The 15,514-nt window shown below is 46.1% G+C and overlaps 1 protein-coding gene across 2 annotated transcripts in view; it reads right to left on the bottom strand.

Moving 5' to 3' along the window:
* Positions 1-15,514, bottom strand: part of LOC137327517 (1,4-alpha-glucan-branching enzyme-like) — a 426,685-nt gene that overhangs the window by 248,607 nt on the left and 162,564 nt on the right. For both annotated transcript variants that reach the window (XM_067993414.1, XM_067993415.1), the window contains exon 4: positions 6,351-6,476. In XM_067993414.1, coding sequence (XP_067849515.1) covers positions 6,351-6,476 — 126 coding nt within the window. The remainder of the gene's footprint in view (positions 1-6,350; positions 6,477-15,514) is intronic.

The raw sequence follows: 15,514 nt of genomic DNA, 5'->3' as shown, positions 1-15,514 counted from the left end.
CCATCTGCCACGTCAATGTTACAGGCGGCACCTTGCGACGGTCGGACAGTATTTGCACCTGCACTCGATTGGAAGAGAGAAAACTGACAATTTGCCACCACAATGTCACCCACATGATTTGTCACTCACCTGTAACGAAACATCCAAAAGGATGGGTTACAAACTAAAATACTGTTTTCCTACAACCCAAGATCCTCCCCTCAATCCCTAACATTTTTGGGGGCCAATAATCCTTTTGTTCCCAATCTCCCAAGCCTCTGGGTTTAGTCAAAACGGTCACATATTGATCCCTAAAAATCAGGGGCAGACAAATTGCATCCAACATAATTCATAATTTGTTGAGCTATTCCCTTCACCAGCCGAAAAGTGGCAAAGAAAATTTAAATATCCAGATACATCAAGCAGAAACATTCTATTGTCATGGTTACCCATTGACTAGGGCAGCTAGGGAACATCTGATAATGAGACTTTCATCTCTGTATTAAAAAAAAAATCAGGAGGTTGAAGCCATTTCCATTCTAAAACCTTTCTATGCCAAGTACTAAGCTGAGCCAAGGCACCTAGTCACTTGCATTGGTCCAATAATGGTCAATCAAAAGGTTTTGTGCAGACCAGTGTTTCCCAATCTTAACAGGGGGCACGTTTGTATTCAGCAGAGATGAGAACAATCACATCTGTGAAGCTATTCCACATTTAACGGTACTCAGTAAAATAATGGGACTCAAGGCGGATAAATCCCCTGGACCTGATGGCTTCCATCCTAGGGTCTTGAGGGAAGTGGCAGTAGGGATTGTGGATGCTTTGGTGATAGTTTTCCAAAATTCCCTGGACTCAGGAGAGGTCCCGGCAGATTGGAAAACTGCTAATGTAACACCGTTATTTAAAAAGGGTAGTAGGCAGAAGGCTGGAAATTATAGGCCAGTTAGCTTAACATCTGTGGTGGGTAAAATTTTGGAGTCTATTATTAAGGAGACAGTAACGGAACATTTAGATAAGCATAATTTAATAGGACAAAGTCAGCATGGCTTTGTGAAGGGGAAGTCATGTCTGACAAATTTGCTTGAGTTCTTCGAGGATATAACGTATAGGGTGGATAAAGGGGAACCAGTGGACGTAGTGTATTTAGACTTCCAGAAGGCATTCGACAAGGTGCCACATAAAAGATTATTACTTAAGATAAAAAATCACGGGATTGGGGGTAATATTCTGGCATGGGTGGAGGATTGGTTATCGAACAGGAAGCAGAGAGTTGGGATAAATGGTTCATTTTCGGACTGGCAACCAGTAACCAGTGGTGTTCCACAGGGGTCGGTGCTGGGTCCCCAACTCTTTACAATCTATATTAACGATTTGGAGGAGGGGACCGAGTGCAACATATCAAAATTTGCAGATGATACAAAGATGGGAGGGAAAGTAGAGAGTGAGGAGGACATAAAAAACCTGCAAGGGGATATAGACAGGCTGGGTGAGTGGGCGGAGATTTGGCAGATGCAATATAATATTGGAAAATGTGAGGTTATGCACTTTGGCAGGAAAAATCAGAGAGCAAGTTATTTTCTTAATGGCGAGAGACTGGAAAGTACTGCAGTACAAAGGGATCTGGGGGTCCTAGTGCAAGAAAATCAAAAAGTTGGTATGCAGGTGCAGCAGGTGATCAAGAAAGCCAACGGAATGTTGGCTTTTATTGCTAGGGGGATAGAATATAAAAACAAGGAGGTATTGCTGCAGTTATATAAGGTATTGGTGAGACCGCACCTAGAATACTGCATACAGTTTTGGTCTCCATACTTAAGAAAAGACATACTTGCTCTCGAGGCAGTACAAAGAAGGTTCACTCGGTTAATCCCGGGGATGAGGGGGCGGACATATGAGGAGAGGTTGAGTAGATTGGGACTCTACTCATTGGAGTTCAGAAGAATGAGAGGCGATCTTATTGAAACATATAAGATTGTGAAGGGTCTTGATCGGGTGGATGCAGTAAGGATGTTCCCAAAGATGGGTGAAACTAGAACTAGGGGGCATAATCTTAGAATAAGGGGCTGCTATTTCAAAACTGAGATGAGGAGAAACTTCTTCACTCAGAGGGTGGTCGGTCTGTGGAATTTGCTGCCCCAGGAAGCTGTGGAAGCTACATCATTAGATAAATTTAAAACAGAAATAGACAGTTTCCTAGAAGTAAAGGGAATTAGGGGTTATGGGGAGCGGGCAGGAAATTGGACATGAAGCTGAGTTCGGATCGGTCAATGCCCTGTGGGTGGCGGAGAGGGCCCAGGGGCTATGTGGCCGGGTCCTGCTCCGACTTCTTGTGTTTAGATTTGTGGTTGGGATCAGATCAGCCATGATCTTATTGAATGGCGGAGCAGGCTCGAGGGGCCGATTGGCCTACTCCTGCTCCAATTTCTTATGTTCTTATGTTCTTATGTAATGGCTGCAAAGATAATTTTTATAAGTCAATAATACTTGGTTCCAAAACTCCCATGCCTCTGGGTTCAGTCAACAGGAACAGATATTATGGTTGTAAAGAAATGAGGGCAGGCCAATGATACGTTCAATTTTGAAGTAAAGAAACTGGGATCCAGTGGTTTCTTTTTACAGGAGTACAGAAACAGGCCATTCGGCCCAACGGGTCTATGCCGGTGTATATACTCTGCACGAGCCTCCTCCCACCCCGCTTCATCAACCCTATCAGCATATCCTTCTATTCCTTTCTCTCTCATGTGTTTATCTAGCTTCCCCTTAAATGGTCCTTATATTTATCCTCTTTATACAGACGCTCCATGACCCATCACCATTTCTCCTACATTTACAGACGTCCCCTGACCATCACCATTTCTCTGTCCTTTACATAAGAACATAAGAAATAGGAGCAGGAGTATGCCATACGGCCCCTTGAGCCTACTCCGTCATTTAATAAGATCATGGCTGATCTTCGACCTCAACTCCACTTTCCCGCCCGATCCCCATATCCCTTGATTCCCTTAGAGTCCAAAAATCTATCGATCTTAGTCTTGAATATACTCAACGACCGAGCATTCACAGCCCTCTGGGGTAGAGAATTCCAAAGATTCACGATCCTCTGAGTGAAGAAATTCTTCATCTCAGTTCTAAATCACCCACCCCTTATCCTGAGACTATGCCACCTAGTTCTAAACTCTCCAGCCAGGGGAAACAGCCTCTCAGCATCTAGCCTGTCAAGCTCTCGAAGAATTTTATACATTTCAATGAGATCACCTCTCATTCTTCTAAACTCCAAATAAAGCCCCATTCTTCACAATCTCTCCTCATAGGACAACCCTCTCATCCTAGGAATCAATCTAGTGAACCTTCATTGCACCGCCTCTGAGGCAAGTATATCCTTCCTTAGGTAAGGAGACCAAAACTGTACACAGTACTCCAGGTGTGGTCGCACCAAAGCCCTGTACAACTGTAGCAAGACTTCCTTACGCTTGCACTCCAACCCCATTGCAATGAAGGCCAACATACCATTTGCCTTCCTAATTGCTTGCTGTACTTGCATGTTAACTTTCTGTGTTTCATGGTCAAGGACACCCAAGTCTCTCTGAACACCAACATTTAATAGTTTCTCACCATTTAAAAAATATTCTGTTTTTCTATTCTTCCAACCAAAGTGAATAACCTCACATTTCCCCGCATTATATTCCATCTTAATAGTTGCTCCCTAACCCATCCCCATATCTTCCTCCTTTGCAGTCACTGGGATTTCAGTGAAGTGCGATGCTTCGTGTGCTGTTGAACTGTGAAAAACACCCGAACAGTATACTAACATTTTAGATTTTGCCCTTGCAATCTTGGACTGTGGCTGGAGAGTCAAGTACTGATGGGTACAAGTCTGACACTGGTCATGGGAGCCATTTTTGACAATGAATTAAGAAACCAATCAGTACAGCAGCAAGTGGATTGGGTCAAGTGCAATTTATCCAGCGACAGATTAGTACCAATGACTGTGGGATGTTCGTGGTGTAGAATGCCTCATATATTTGCCTAGTTAACAACAGTCGCTGCACTTAACAAGTCATTAAACTGTAAAGTAATGTGAGACATTTATGATACTAGACATATTAAGTATTTAAGTATTTTATCAGGAAAGATTGTACAGGCTGGGGATCTTTTCTCTAGAAAAGAGAAGTGAGGGGTGACCTTATAGAGGTCTTTAAGATTATGAAGGGGTTCGATAGGGTAGATGTAGAGAGGATGTTTCCACTTAGAGGAGAGACCAGAACTAGGGGCCATAAATATAAGAGAGTCACTAACAAATCCGACAGGGAATTCAGGAGAAACAACTTCTGGGCACCGCACTTCAGGGGCGATGGGAAGGCCTTAGAGAGGGTGCAGAAGAGATTTACTAGAATGATTCCAGGGATGAGGGGCTTTAGTTACGTGGATAGACTGGAGAAGCTGGGATTGTTCTCCTTGGAACAGAGACGGTAGCGAGGAATTTGATAGAGGTATTCAAAATCATGAAGGGTCTAGGCAGAGTAGATAGAGAGAAACTGTTCCCAATGGCAGAAGGGTCAAGGACCAGAGGACATAGATTTAAATTGGCAAAAGAACCAAAGGTGACATGAGGAAAAACTTTTTTACACAGCGAGTGGTTAGGATCTGGAATGCACTGCCCGAGGGGGTGGTGGAGGCAGATTCAGTCATGGCCTTCAAAAGGGAACTGGATAAGTACTTGAAAGGAAAAAAATTGCACGGCTACAAGGAAAGGGTGGGGAAGTGGGACTGGCTGGATTGCTCTCACATAGAGCCAGCATGTTCTCAATGGGCCGAATAGCCTCCTTCCGTACTGTAACCTTTCTATGATTCTTCACCCATGGAGTGGTTAAGAATGTGGAACTCGTCACCACAAGGAGTAGTTGAGGTGACTAGCATAGACGCATTTAACGGGAAGCTAGATAAACACATGAGGGAGAAGGGAATAGAAGGTTTTTTGATGGGATTAGATGAAGAAGGATGAGAGGAGGCTCACATGGAGCATAAACACCAGCATGGACTTGTTGGGCTAAATGGCTATTTCTGTGCTGTACATTCTTTGTAATTCTTTAGGGTTGAGGGGTTTTGATAGAGTAAATAAGGAGAAACTGTTACCACTGGCAGGAGGGTTGGTAACCAGAGGGGACAGATTTATTTTTTTTTAACGCAGTTGTTATGATCTGGAATGCGCTGCCTGAAAGGGCGGTGGAAGCAGATTCAATAATAACTTTCAAAAGGCAATTGGATAAATACTTGAAAAGGAAAAATTTGCAGGGTCGCGGGGAAGTGCGGGGGGGGGGGAGGGGGGAGTGGGACTAATTGGATAACTCTTTCAAAGAGGGCACAAAAGGCACAATGGCCACCTTCTGTGCTGCAAGATTCTATGATTCCATTCATTAATAAGCCTGTGTATGACACATTTTAGAAAAAGAAGACATTTTTCCCTTTGTGGAAAACACTGGGCTACTAAAGTACAAAATTTAGCTCAGCACACTTCAGTTGACCAGCAATAAGTGGGCTACTATGAATTGACTTGCTTGCCTAACAGCGGCACATGGGACATTTTTCTCCCAGGGATAGCCTGGAGTTTCCACTAGGGTCGCAATGGGGAAATGCGTCCAGGTTGCGCTGAACACGGCGCCAGTTTTGCCGAGGTGACGTTCCACCCAAGTTTCCACTCAAATTCATTTGCATAAGCCTGGACGTAAAGTCAGCGCAACCGAGCAGCGTCATCGATCACAAATGATTATTGACTAGAACATGGCCAATGGGGGACTTGAGATTACGGAATTAAACTCATTTATATTGAAAAGCTTAACTGCCAGGCCAATCAGTGCTTCCAACTGACTGGTCACAGGTCTCGTGTACCAAGGGCAGATCAAGTGACTGAATTTGAACTCATTTAAACTGAATTTAAAGTAACTTAATGTAATTGCAGCATCAGTACAAGAAACAGACCCAAGTGAGGCCTCAATTGACTGCTGGTCACTGCAGCTCATTAACGCTGGATTAACGTTACCCACGGGTGACTGTGCGCCCAAGATTCTGGACGCGATGTGATGAACACCCACCCCGCACGGGCGCAATTGGCGGAAACTCGCCACGCCGACCTGGGGGCATAGCCAGTTTTTTGGACGGAGACTGTTCTGGGAGATTTGACTTTTGAACCAGCGTAAAAGATGGCGGAAACTCGAGCGTAAGCAGTTATGGGTATGACTCACTTGCGTTTTAAATTCCCTGATGTTTTGCGCTATTTCAATCGATTCCGCCCAGGGTTGCGCTGATATCTGGTGTAGAAGACATGTGGAAACTCCAGGCAGATATGTTAAACGAATGAATATAAAATAATTGCTTACCACATAACGTCGGGGTGGGTCCCAATGCACCCACTCATAAGAAAGGGCCTTCTGCTCCTTCGTAACGTACCGTGCCCAGGGAGAAATGCGGTATAGCTGCTCTCCAGTTTCACCACCCATAAGCACCTTAGGAATAAAATAAAACATTTATTACTTGCTTATGGTTTAGTTGCCCCCTAAATTATGTGACTGAATGAATCAATGTTCCCCATTATATCTAAAATCAAACAGTGCATATGATCGGGACTGTAAGTTAAATAAAAGCTCATCATTGAACAGATAAATGTCTACATTACACCAGTGACTGCACTCCAAAAGTACTTCATTGGCTGTGAAGCTTTGGGACGTCCTATGGTTGTGAAAGGCGCTATAGAAATGCAAGTCTGTCTTTCTTTAGCTGCAACAATCTTAAAAATAGCATCAGCTACATCATTAATGGTTTATTTTTGAACATTATAGAAGGGCTTTTTCACCAAAACTGCACGGAGCCAGATGAAGAAATTACCTCATGTCAGTGATTATTGACTGGAACATGGCCAATGGGGACTTAAGATTACGGAATTAAACTAATTTAAATTGAAAAGCTTAAGGGCCAGGCCAATCAGTGCTTCCAACTGACTGGTCACAGGTCTCGTGTACCAAGGGCAGATCAAGTGACTGAATTTGAACTCATTTAAACTGAATTTAAAGTAATTCAGCCTCACTGAAAGCTGCATTGAGGGCCAGGAGAACCACACTCGTCCCTTCAGGACCCTGGTAGCATAACATAAGAAATAGGAACAGGAGTAGGCCATACAGCCCCTCAAGCCTGCTCTTCTGTTCAATAAGATCATGCCTGATCTTCAACCTCAACTCCACTTCCCTGCCCGATCCCCTTATCCCTTCATTCCCCTAAAGTCCAAAAATGTATCTATCTCAGCCTTCAATATACTCATCGAATCAGCATCCACAGCCCTCTGGGGAAGAGAATTCCAAAGATTCACAACCCTCTAAGTGAAGAAATGCCTCATCTCAGTCTTAAATGGCCGACCCCTTATCCTGCGACTATGCCCTCTAGTTCTAGCCTCCAGTCAGGGGAAACAACCTCTCACCCTGTCAAGCCCCCTCAGAATCTTATATGTTTCAGTGAGATCACCTCTTATTCTTCTAAACTCCAGAGAGTATAGGCCCATTCTACTCAATCGCTCCTCGTTGGACAACCCTTTCATCCCAGGAATCAAACTTCGTTGCACTGCCTCTAAGGCAAGTATATCCTTCCTTAGGTAAGGAGACCAAAACTGAACGCAGTACTCCAAGTGAGGTCTCAATTGTAGAATTGTAGTAAGACTTCCTTACTCTTGTACTCCAACCCACTTGCAATAAAGGCCAACATACCATTTGCCTTTCCAACTGCTTACTGTACCTGCAGGCACGAGGGGCTGACTGGCCTACTCCTGTTCCTATGCATGCTAACTTTTTGTGTTTCTTGTACCAGGACACTCAAGTATCTCTGGACACCAACATTTAATAGCACTAGGATTGGACATGCTTTTTATGCCCTGGAGCAGTGTTGTCCAATATATTAGTGATTAGTAAATATAAGTGAATAACAGACAAGGTCGTTGGACATGTGATTTCAAAAGTCTCAGTCGCATGGCGTTGTAAAATGGTAAGACTTAAAGCAGAGTGTGCAAGTGTTTTTGTAATCATTGTGAGTGCTTTATTCCCATGATTATGGCTTATTGGTTATCTGCTATAATGGTGTGTAATACAAATTGTGAAAACGACGGACTTCAGCACCACGGAAACACCAACATTGTATAGAGGGAAGATCTGTCATTGTGGTCTGATCAGCCAATCGGAATAACTGCTTCAGGTCAGCCGAAGAAGTCCAGCCAATAACAAACACCTCCAACAGGGCACGTCATGGCAACTGGCAAGCAGCATCCAACATTGTTCTTCATGGAGACTAGGCCCAGAAGGAGCCCCGGGGTGGGGGGGGAGCAGGGGCACGGCGGGCCAGGTCCCAAAAAGGAGGGGGGGGGTGGAGAGAAGAGAGAGAGCGGGTCCCGATAGGGGGAGGGCAGGGGCGGGTCCTGATGGGGAGAGCAGGTCCTGATGGGGAGAGCAGGTCCTGATGGGGAGAGCAGGTCCTGATGGGGAGAGCAGGTCCTGATGGGGAGAGCAGGTCCTGATGGGGAGAGCAGGTCCTGATGGGGAGAGCAGGTCCTGATGGGGAGAGCAGGTCCTGATGGGGAGAGCAGGTCCTGATGGGGAGAGCAGGTCCTGATGGGGAGAGCAGGTCCTGATGGGGAGAGCAGGTCCTGATGGGGAGAGCAGGTCCTGATGGGGAGAGCAGGTCCTGATGGGGAGAGCAGGTCCTGATGGGGAGAGCAGGTCCTGATGGGGAGAGCAGGTCCTGATGGGGAGAGCAGGTCCTGATGGGGAGAGCAGGTCCTGATGGGGAGAGCAGGTCCTGATGGGGAGAGCAGGTCCTGATGGGGAGAGCAGGTCCTGATGGGGAGAGCAGGTCCTGATGGGGAGAGCAGGTCCTGATGGGGAGAGCAGGTCCTGATGGGGAGAGCAGGTCCTGATGGGGAGAGCAGGTCCTGATGGGGAGAGCAGGTCCTGATGGGGAGAGCAGGTCCTGATGGGGAGAGCAGGTCCTGATGGGGAGAGCAGGTCCTGATGGGGAGAGCAGGTCCTGATGGGGAGAGCAGGTCCTGATGGGGAGAGCAGGTCCTGATGGGGAGAGCAGGTCCTGATGGGGAGAGCAGGTCCTGATGGGGAGAGCAGGTCCTGATGGGGAGAGCAGGTCCTGATGGGGAGAGCAGGTCCTGATGGGGAGAGCAGGTCCTGATGGGGAGAGCAGGTCCTGATGGGGAGAGCAGGTCCTGATGGGGAGAGCAGGTCCTGATGGGGAGAGCAGGTCCTGATGGGGAGAGCAGGTCCTGATGGGGAGAGCAGGTCCTGATGGGGAGAGCAGGTCCTGATGGGGAGAGCAGGTCCTGATGGGGAGAGCAGGTCCTGATGGGGAGAGCAGGTCCTGATGGGGAGAGCAGGTCCTGATGGGGAGAGCAGGTCCTGATGGGGAGAGCAGGTCCTGATGGGGAGAGCAGGTCCTGATGGGGAGAGCAGGTCCTGATGGGGAGAGCAGGTCCTGATGGGGAGAGCAGGTCCTGATGGGGAGAGCAGGTCCTGATGGGGAGAGCAGGTCCTGATGGGGAGAGCAGGTCCTGATGGGGAGAGCAGGTCCTGATGGGGAGAGCAGGTCCTGATGGGGAGAGCAGGTCCTGATGGGGAGAGCAGGTCCTGATGGGGAGAGCAGGTCCTGATGGGGAGAGCAGGTCCTGATGGGGAGAGCAGGTCCTGATGGGGAGAGCAGGTCCTGATGGGGAGAGCAGGTCCTGATGGGGAGAGCAGGTCCTGATGGGGAGAGCAGGTCCTGATGGGGAGAGCAGGGGGCGGGTCCGGCTGGATCCCAATGGGGAGAGCCGGGGGGAGGCAGGTCCCGAAAGGAGAGGAGGAGTGGGTCCGGAGCTTCTGCTTGTGCGAGTTAACACGGTAGATGTTTGTTAAGTAAATATATCCCTGTGAAGTACATTTACCTGCATTGTGCGAGTGTACGTAAGGAGTTTTCTACTAAAACTAGTGCATGTGGGTAAAGAGGTGTCACCGTAGCCTCACCTCTGGCTTGTCAACGGTTTCTACTGGGCATCACTGAGCTGTAGCAGCTTGCATTTATATAGTGCCTTACACAAACTCAGGACACCCCAAAGCACTTTACAGCCAATGGAAGTACTTTCGAAGTGTAGTTACTGTTGTAATGTCAGAAACGCGGCAGTCAATTTGCACAGAGCAAGGTCCCACAAACAGGAATGTGATAATGACCAGACCATCTGTTTTTAGTAATGTTGGTTGAGGGATAAATATTGGCCGAGGAAACCCGGGAGAACTCCCCTGCTCTTCTTTGAAATAGTGGCCATGGGATCTTTTGCGTCCACCGGAGAGGGCAGACAGGGCCTCGCTTTAACGTCTCATCCTAAAGACAGCACTCCCTCAGTACGGCACTGAAGTGCCAGCCTGGATTATGTGCTCAAGTCTCTTGAGTGGGCTGAAGTGATTTGAACTCATAACCTTCCAACTCAGACAAGGGTGCCACCACTGAGCTACGGATGACACAGATATCAACAGTGGGTTCATACTTCCCTCAACTCTACCCTAACTTTTCCCATTAGAAATAGGAACTCCAATAGCCTCTGCGGCCAAAACATAACATATGTCCAACATCATTCTAACATATCACAGAAAAATGGTATACAAAGCGCACACAGACATATATAGGCATTAATGATAAGATCCCAAGCGCTGGATCCATTGGTCTTATTGACACAGTACGGTTCCTCTTTGTAAGACCATTCCCTTCCTTTAATGAAGGTACATTAGACCAGTAGTTCTGAAATGTACTTTGAAACAATCACCGGAAAAAAAAAATCAGCCACCAATTGGTGATTCCCCTTCATTATGCGAGATACCATGGGAGCTTCTTCAGGAAGCACTTTGGTGGAACAAGGCTAAGGGTTAATCTGAAAGCCCATACTGATCGAGCAATTTCCGATACAGGAACAATAACTGCAGCCAGTGATTGCAGCTGACAGAAAGTGGAGCCTATAGGCTGGAGGGAGTAATAGTTGTGGGTCACAAGTGGAATTGGATGAATACTTGAAGGGTAGAAAATTTGCAGGGCTATGGGGGAGAAGAGCAGGGGAGTGGAACTAATTGGATAGCTCTTTCAAAGAGCCAGCACGGGCACGATGGGCCGAATGGCCACCTTCTGTGCTTGAAGGTCCTATGAAATGTGTGCACTGCAAAACCAAAAGAAAACAAAGGCTAACAATTCCTGTTCACAGATTTCATAAGGAAAAAAGCAGCTTGAAAATGCGAGCAGACAGTGGCCGTTACAATTCACAAATCAATCACGTTAAAAGTAATGCGGGAGTGGTGGGTTTTACTGGAGAGAGAGCCAGAGGCTGCTGGTAACCTCAGCCACATGATGCTCAACCAGACAGAGGACAATGCAGCAGTCAGGGGCGTTTCAACTTAAGCAAGTGAACTGTTAATCCTCAACAGGATTGAGGGCTGTGAACCTAAAACAGAATGTCAATGTCCAGTTATAAATCAAGATCAGAATTATTACAATTGCGAAGCATAACTTCCGTAGAGTCACACCGCTGGTATGTGTGCAGCTCGTGGATATTACAGTACAACCCCACTCTCTGGGAAGGGAGATCACCCCCGGTGTCCTGGGCCAATATTTATCCCTCAACCAACATCACTAAAACAGATCATCTGGTCATTTATCCCATTGCTATTTGTGGGATCTTGCTGTGCGCAAATTGGCTGCCGCATTTCCTACATTACAACAATGACTACACTTCAAAAAGCACTTCATTGATTGTAAAGCGCTTTGGCTATTGGGGTGGAAGGTGAGGACAAGGGGAAGGCGGAGTAACCGGGAAAAGTCTCCGTCGCATCTGTTCTGACTACCTTCCGCGCCACAGCTTCTGAAATGTGCTCCTTTTTCCTCCAGCCGAGTATCACCTTCCACAGTGGTGGACAGGTCCCTCGCCCAAGTCCGTCCCAGCTCCACCACTTCGGTGCTCACCCCTCCTCCTCCTCCTCCCTCCCAGAATCCCTAAGTTTTTCATTTGCTGGCCCAGGGCTGCATCTTCGAGCAGATTCACACAACAATTATTTTCAGTCGTTTGCCAAAACGCGAAAGCGAATGAGTGGTTGAGAACCAACAGACACAGATCGCTACCCCGGCTGGGAATTCACCCCAGGCCTCCAAACAGTCTCGGGATCAAAGCAGCTTCCCCCACTCATCAGCAATCTGTGGGAGATTCTGCTCTCCACTAGATAGAGTCAACTAGATAGAGTCTTTCTGCGCCTGGTGTTTGGTTTATTTTTTTTTAAATCGTTGTGTCCAGCCACTGATCGTCTCTGTTCACCCTCTCTCTCTCTCTCTCTCTCTCCCCCTCTCTTCCTCCCCCTTCCCCCCTCCCCCGCCCCGTGCGAGCTGCCCAAAGAAGCATTTTACAGGGGGTGCAGGAACAGAGAGACCTGGGGATGTACGTACACAAATCTTTGAAGGTGGCAGGACAAGTTGAGAAGGCCGTTAAAAAAGCGTATGGGATCCTGAGCTTTATAAAGAGGCACAGAGTACAAAAGCAAGGAATTTATGGCTATACCTTTATAAAACACTGGTTAGGCCTCAGCTGGAGTATTGTGTTCAATTCTGGGCACCGCACTTTAGGAAGGGTGTCAAGGCCTTGGAGAGGGTGCAGAGGAGATTTACTAGAATGGTGCCAGGGATGAGGGACTTCAGTTATGTGGAGAGACTGGAGAAGCTGGGATTATTCTCCTTACAGCAGAGAAGGTTAAGTGGAGATTTAGTAGAGGTGCTCAAAATTATGAGGGGTTTCTTCGGTGCAGGTTTCAAAATCATGAAGGGTCTAAACAAAGTAAATAAAGAAAAACTGTTCCCATTGGTGGAAGGGTCGTGAACCAGAGGATGCAGGTTTAAGGTGATTGGCAAAAGAACTAAAGATGACATGAGGAAAAACCTTTTTACGCAGCGAGTGGTTAGGATCTGGAATGCACGGCCTGAAAGGGTGGTGGAAGCAGGGTTAATTGTGGCTTTCAAAAAGGAATTATATAGGTACCTGAAGGCAAAAAATTTGCAGGACTACGGGGAAGAGTGGGGGAGTGGGACTAGCTGGATTGCTCTTGCAGAGAGCTGGCACAGGCTCGATGGGGCGAATGGCCTCCTTCTGAGGGCCCGGGGGGAGGCCGAGTGGGAGCCAGAGAGGGAAGAGTGAGCTCAAGAGAGAGGAGCAACCCCGATTTTTTGGCCTCAAGCAGAGAATGATTCAAAATCATTTTTCTGATTATACACCAGATTTCAGCAGAACTGAAGGCATTATAAAGTAACACATATTAGACTTGTTAGCAAAATTAAAGCCCCTGAGATTAAAGGGACATTGGCAGCCCGGATACAGAATTGGCTAAGGTACAGCAAGCAGAGAGTAGTGGTGAATGGATTTTTAGACTGGCTGGAGGTATACAGTAACATTCCCCAGGAGTCAGTGTTAGGAGCACTGCTCTTTTCGATATATATTAATAACCTGGACTTGGGTATAGAGGGTATAATTTCGAAGTTTGCAGATGACACAAAACTTGGAAATGTAGTAAACAAAGCATATGGGATCCTGGGCTTTATTAATCGAGGCATAGAGCACAAAAGCAAGGAAGTTATGCTAAACCTTTATAAAACACTGGTTAGGCCTCAGCTGTGATTAGCCTCAACTGTGTTCAATTCTGGGCACCACACTTTAGGAAGGATGTCAAGGCCTTTGAGAGGGTGCAGAAGAGATTTACTAGAATGGTTCCAGGGATGAGGGACTTCAGTCACGTGGAGAGACTGGAGAAGCTGGGATTGTCCTTCTTAGAGCAGAGAAGGTTAAGGGGAGATTTGATAGAGGTGTTTAAAATCATGAAGGGTTTTGACAGAGTAAATAAGGAGAAACTGTTTCCAGTGATAGAAGGGTCAGTAACCAGAGGACACGGATTTAAGGTGATTGGCAAAAGAGCCAGAGGCGACATGAGGAAACATTTTTTTATGCAGCGAGTTATGATGATCTGGAATGCACTGCCTGAAAGGGCGGTGGAAGCAGATTCAATAGTAACTTTCGAAAGGGAATTAGATAAATACTGAAAGGGAAAAAAATTACAGGGCTATGGGGAAAGAGATGGAGAATGGGACTAATTAAATAGCTCCATCAAAGAGCCGGCACAGGCACGATGGGCCGAATGGCCTCCTTATGAACTGTCTTCGTTTCATCCTGATATTAATTGCATACATGTTGAAACAAAGCCTTCTGTTCATTTCTCTCATGTAGCAACTCCTAGACAACCTAAACAAAATCAGTGTATGTATATATAAAAAAATTAACAGTGGGAAATATTCAGAAATATGAACGCTTTGAGTGTCTGTTAAACATACACGTCCCATACAATGAAACAACCACATCTTCCACTTCAAAGGAACAATGCTGTTAACTCGATCAAGGAAACAAAATCACTTTGAACGTTTAAATAAATGAAATACAATTTGAACTTTACATGCAATACAACATAGCAGGTGGTTGCTTTGCAAATCTTATAGCAATATGGTTTATGAACTCACACCAGCTCTTTAGGTCAAGCTGTGAGATATTCTGAAAAACTTTAGATCAGTCTTCAAGTACCATCAACAAATCAATTAAATTCTGTCACATTAACTTTTGTCTGTAACTTTAAAAGTTCACTGCCCTTAGGAATAAAAAATACATTTCTTTCATTACCGACACACTGTTATCATGTCTTTTCTCTTGTTATGTGACAAGTATTAGAGACAGATTGTGCAATTTTAGAGTTATTCCTGTATTCAATGCCGTTGAAGGTTGATTTCTTCGGGTTATTTTGATTTACGATCTTAAGCCAGTGCCATCAACAATTAACTAGTCAGGTTTGGGAGGAATTATTGCTTTCTTTTTTTCCTGTGAATGTTGTGCCTATCAAGGCGAGGGAGGTCAACACTGGGGCGTGAGACACGTTCCCTTCATACGCTCTGAGCTCGTGTTTACAAGAACCTTGGGCCGAGACTGCCCAAACTCATTTCACATAGTTATATAGAATTTACAGCACAGAAACAGGCCAATCTGCCCAACTGGTCTATATTGGTGTTTACGCTCCACATGAGCCTCCTCCCTCCCTATCAGCATATCCTTCTATTCCTTTCTCCCTCGTGCTTATGTAACTTCCCCTTAAATGTATCTATACCATTCGCCTCAACTACTTCTGTGGTAGTGAGTTCCACATTCTAACCACTCTCTGGGTAAAGAAGTTTCTCCTGAATTCCTTATTGGATTTATTAGTTACTATCTTATATTTATGACCCCTAATTTTGGATTCCCCCTTATATTTATGACCCCTAATTTTGGATTCCCCCTTATATTTATGACCCCTAATTTTGGATTCCCCCTTATATTTATGACCCGGAGTTTTGTACTCTTACAACCAGCAGACAGACAAGATTCTCGTCGCCTCAGTCTGAGCTACAGTTCAAGCAAAGTTCCTGAAGT

Source organism: Heptranchias perlo, chromosome 11 (assembly GCF_035084215.1).
Source record: "Heptranchias perlo isolate sHepPer1 chromosome 11, sHepPer1.hap1, whole genome shotgun sequence".
Classification (NCBI taxonomy): domain Eukaryota; kingdom Metazoa; phylum Chordata; class Chondrichthyes; order Hexanchiformes; family Hexanchidae; genus Heptranchias; species Heptranchias perlo.
Note: the sequence above shows the minus strand (reverse complement) of the source record. Positions and strands in the feature narration are given on the sequence as shown.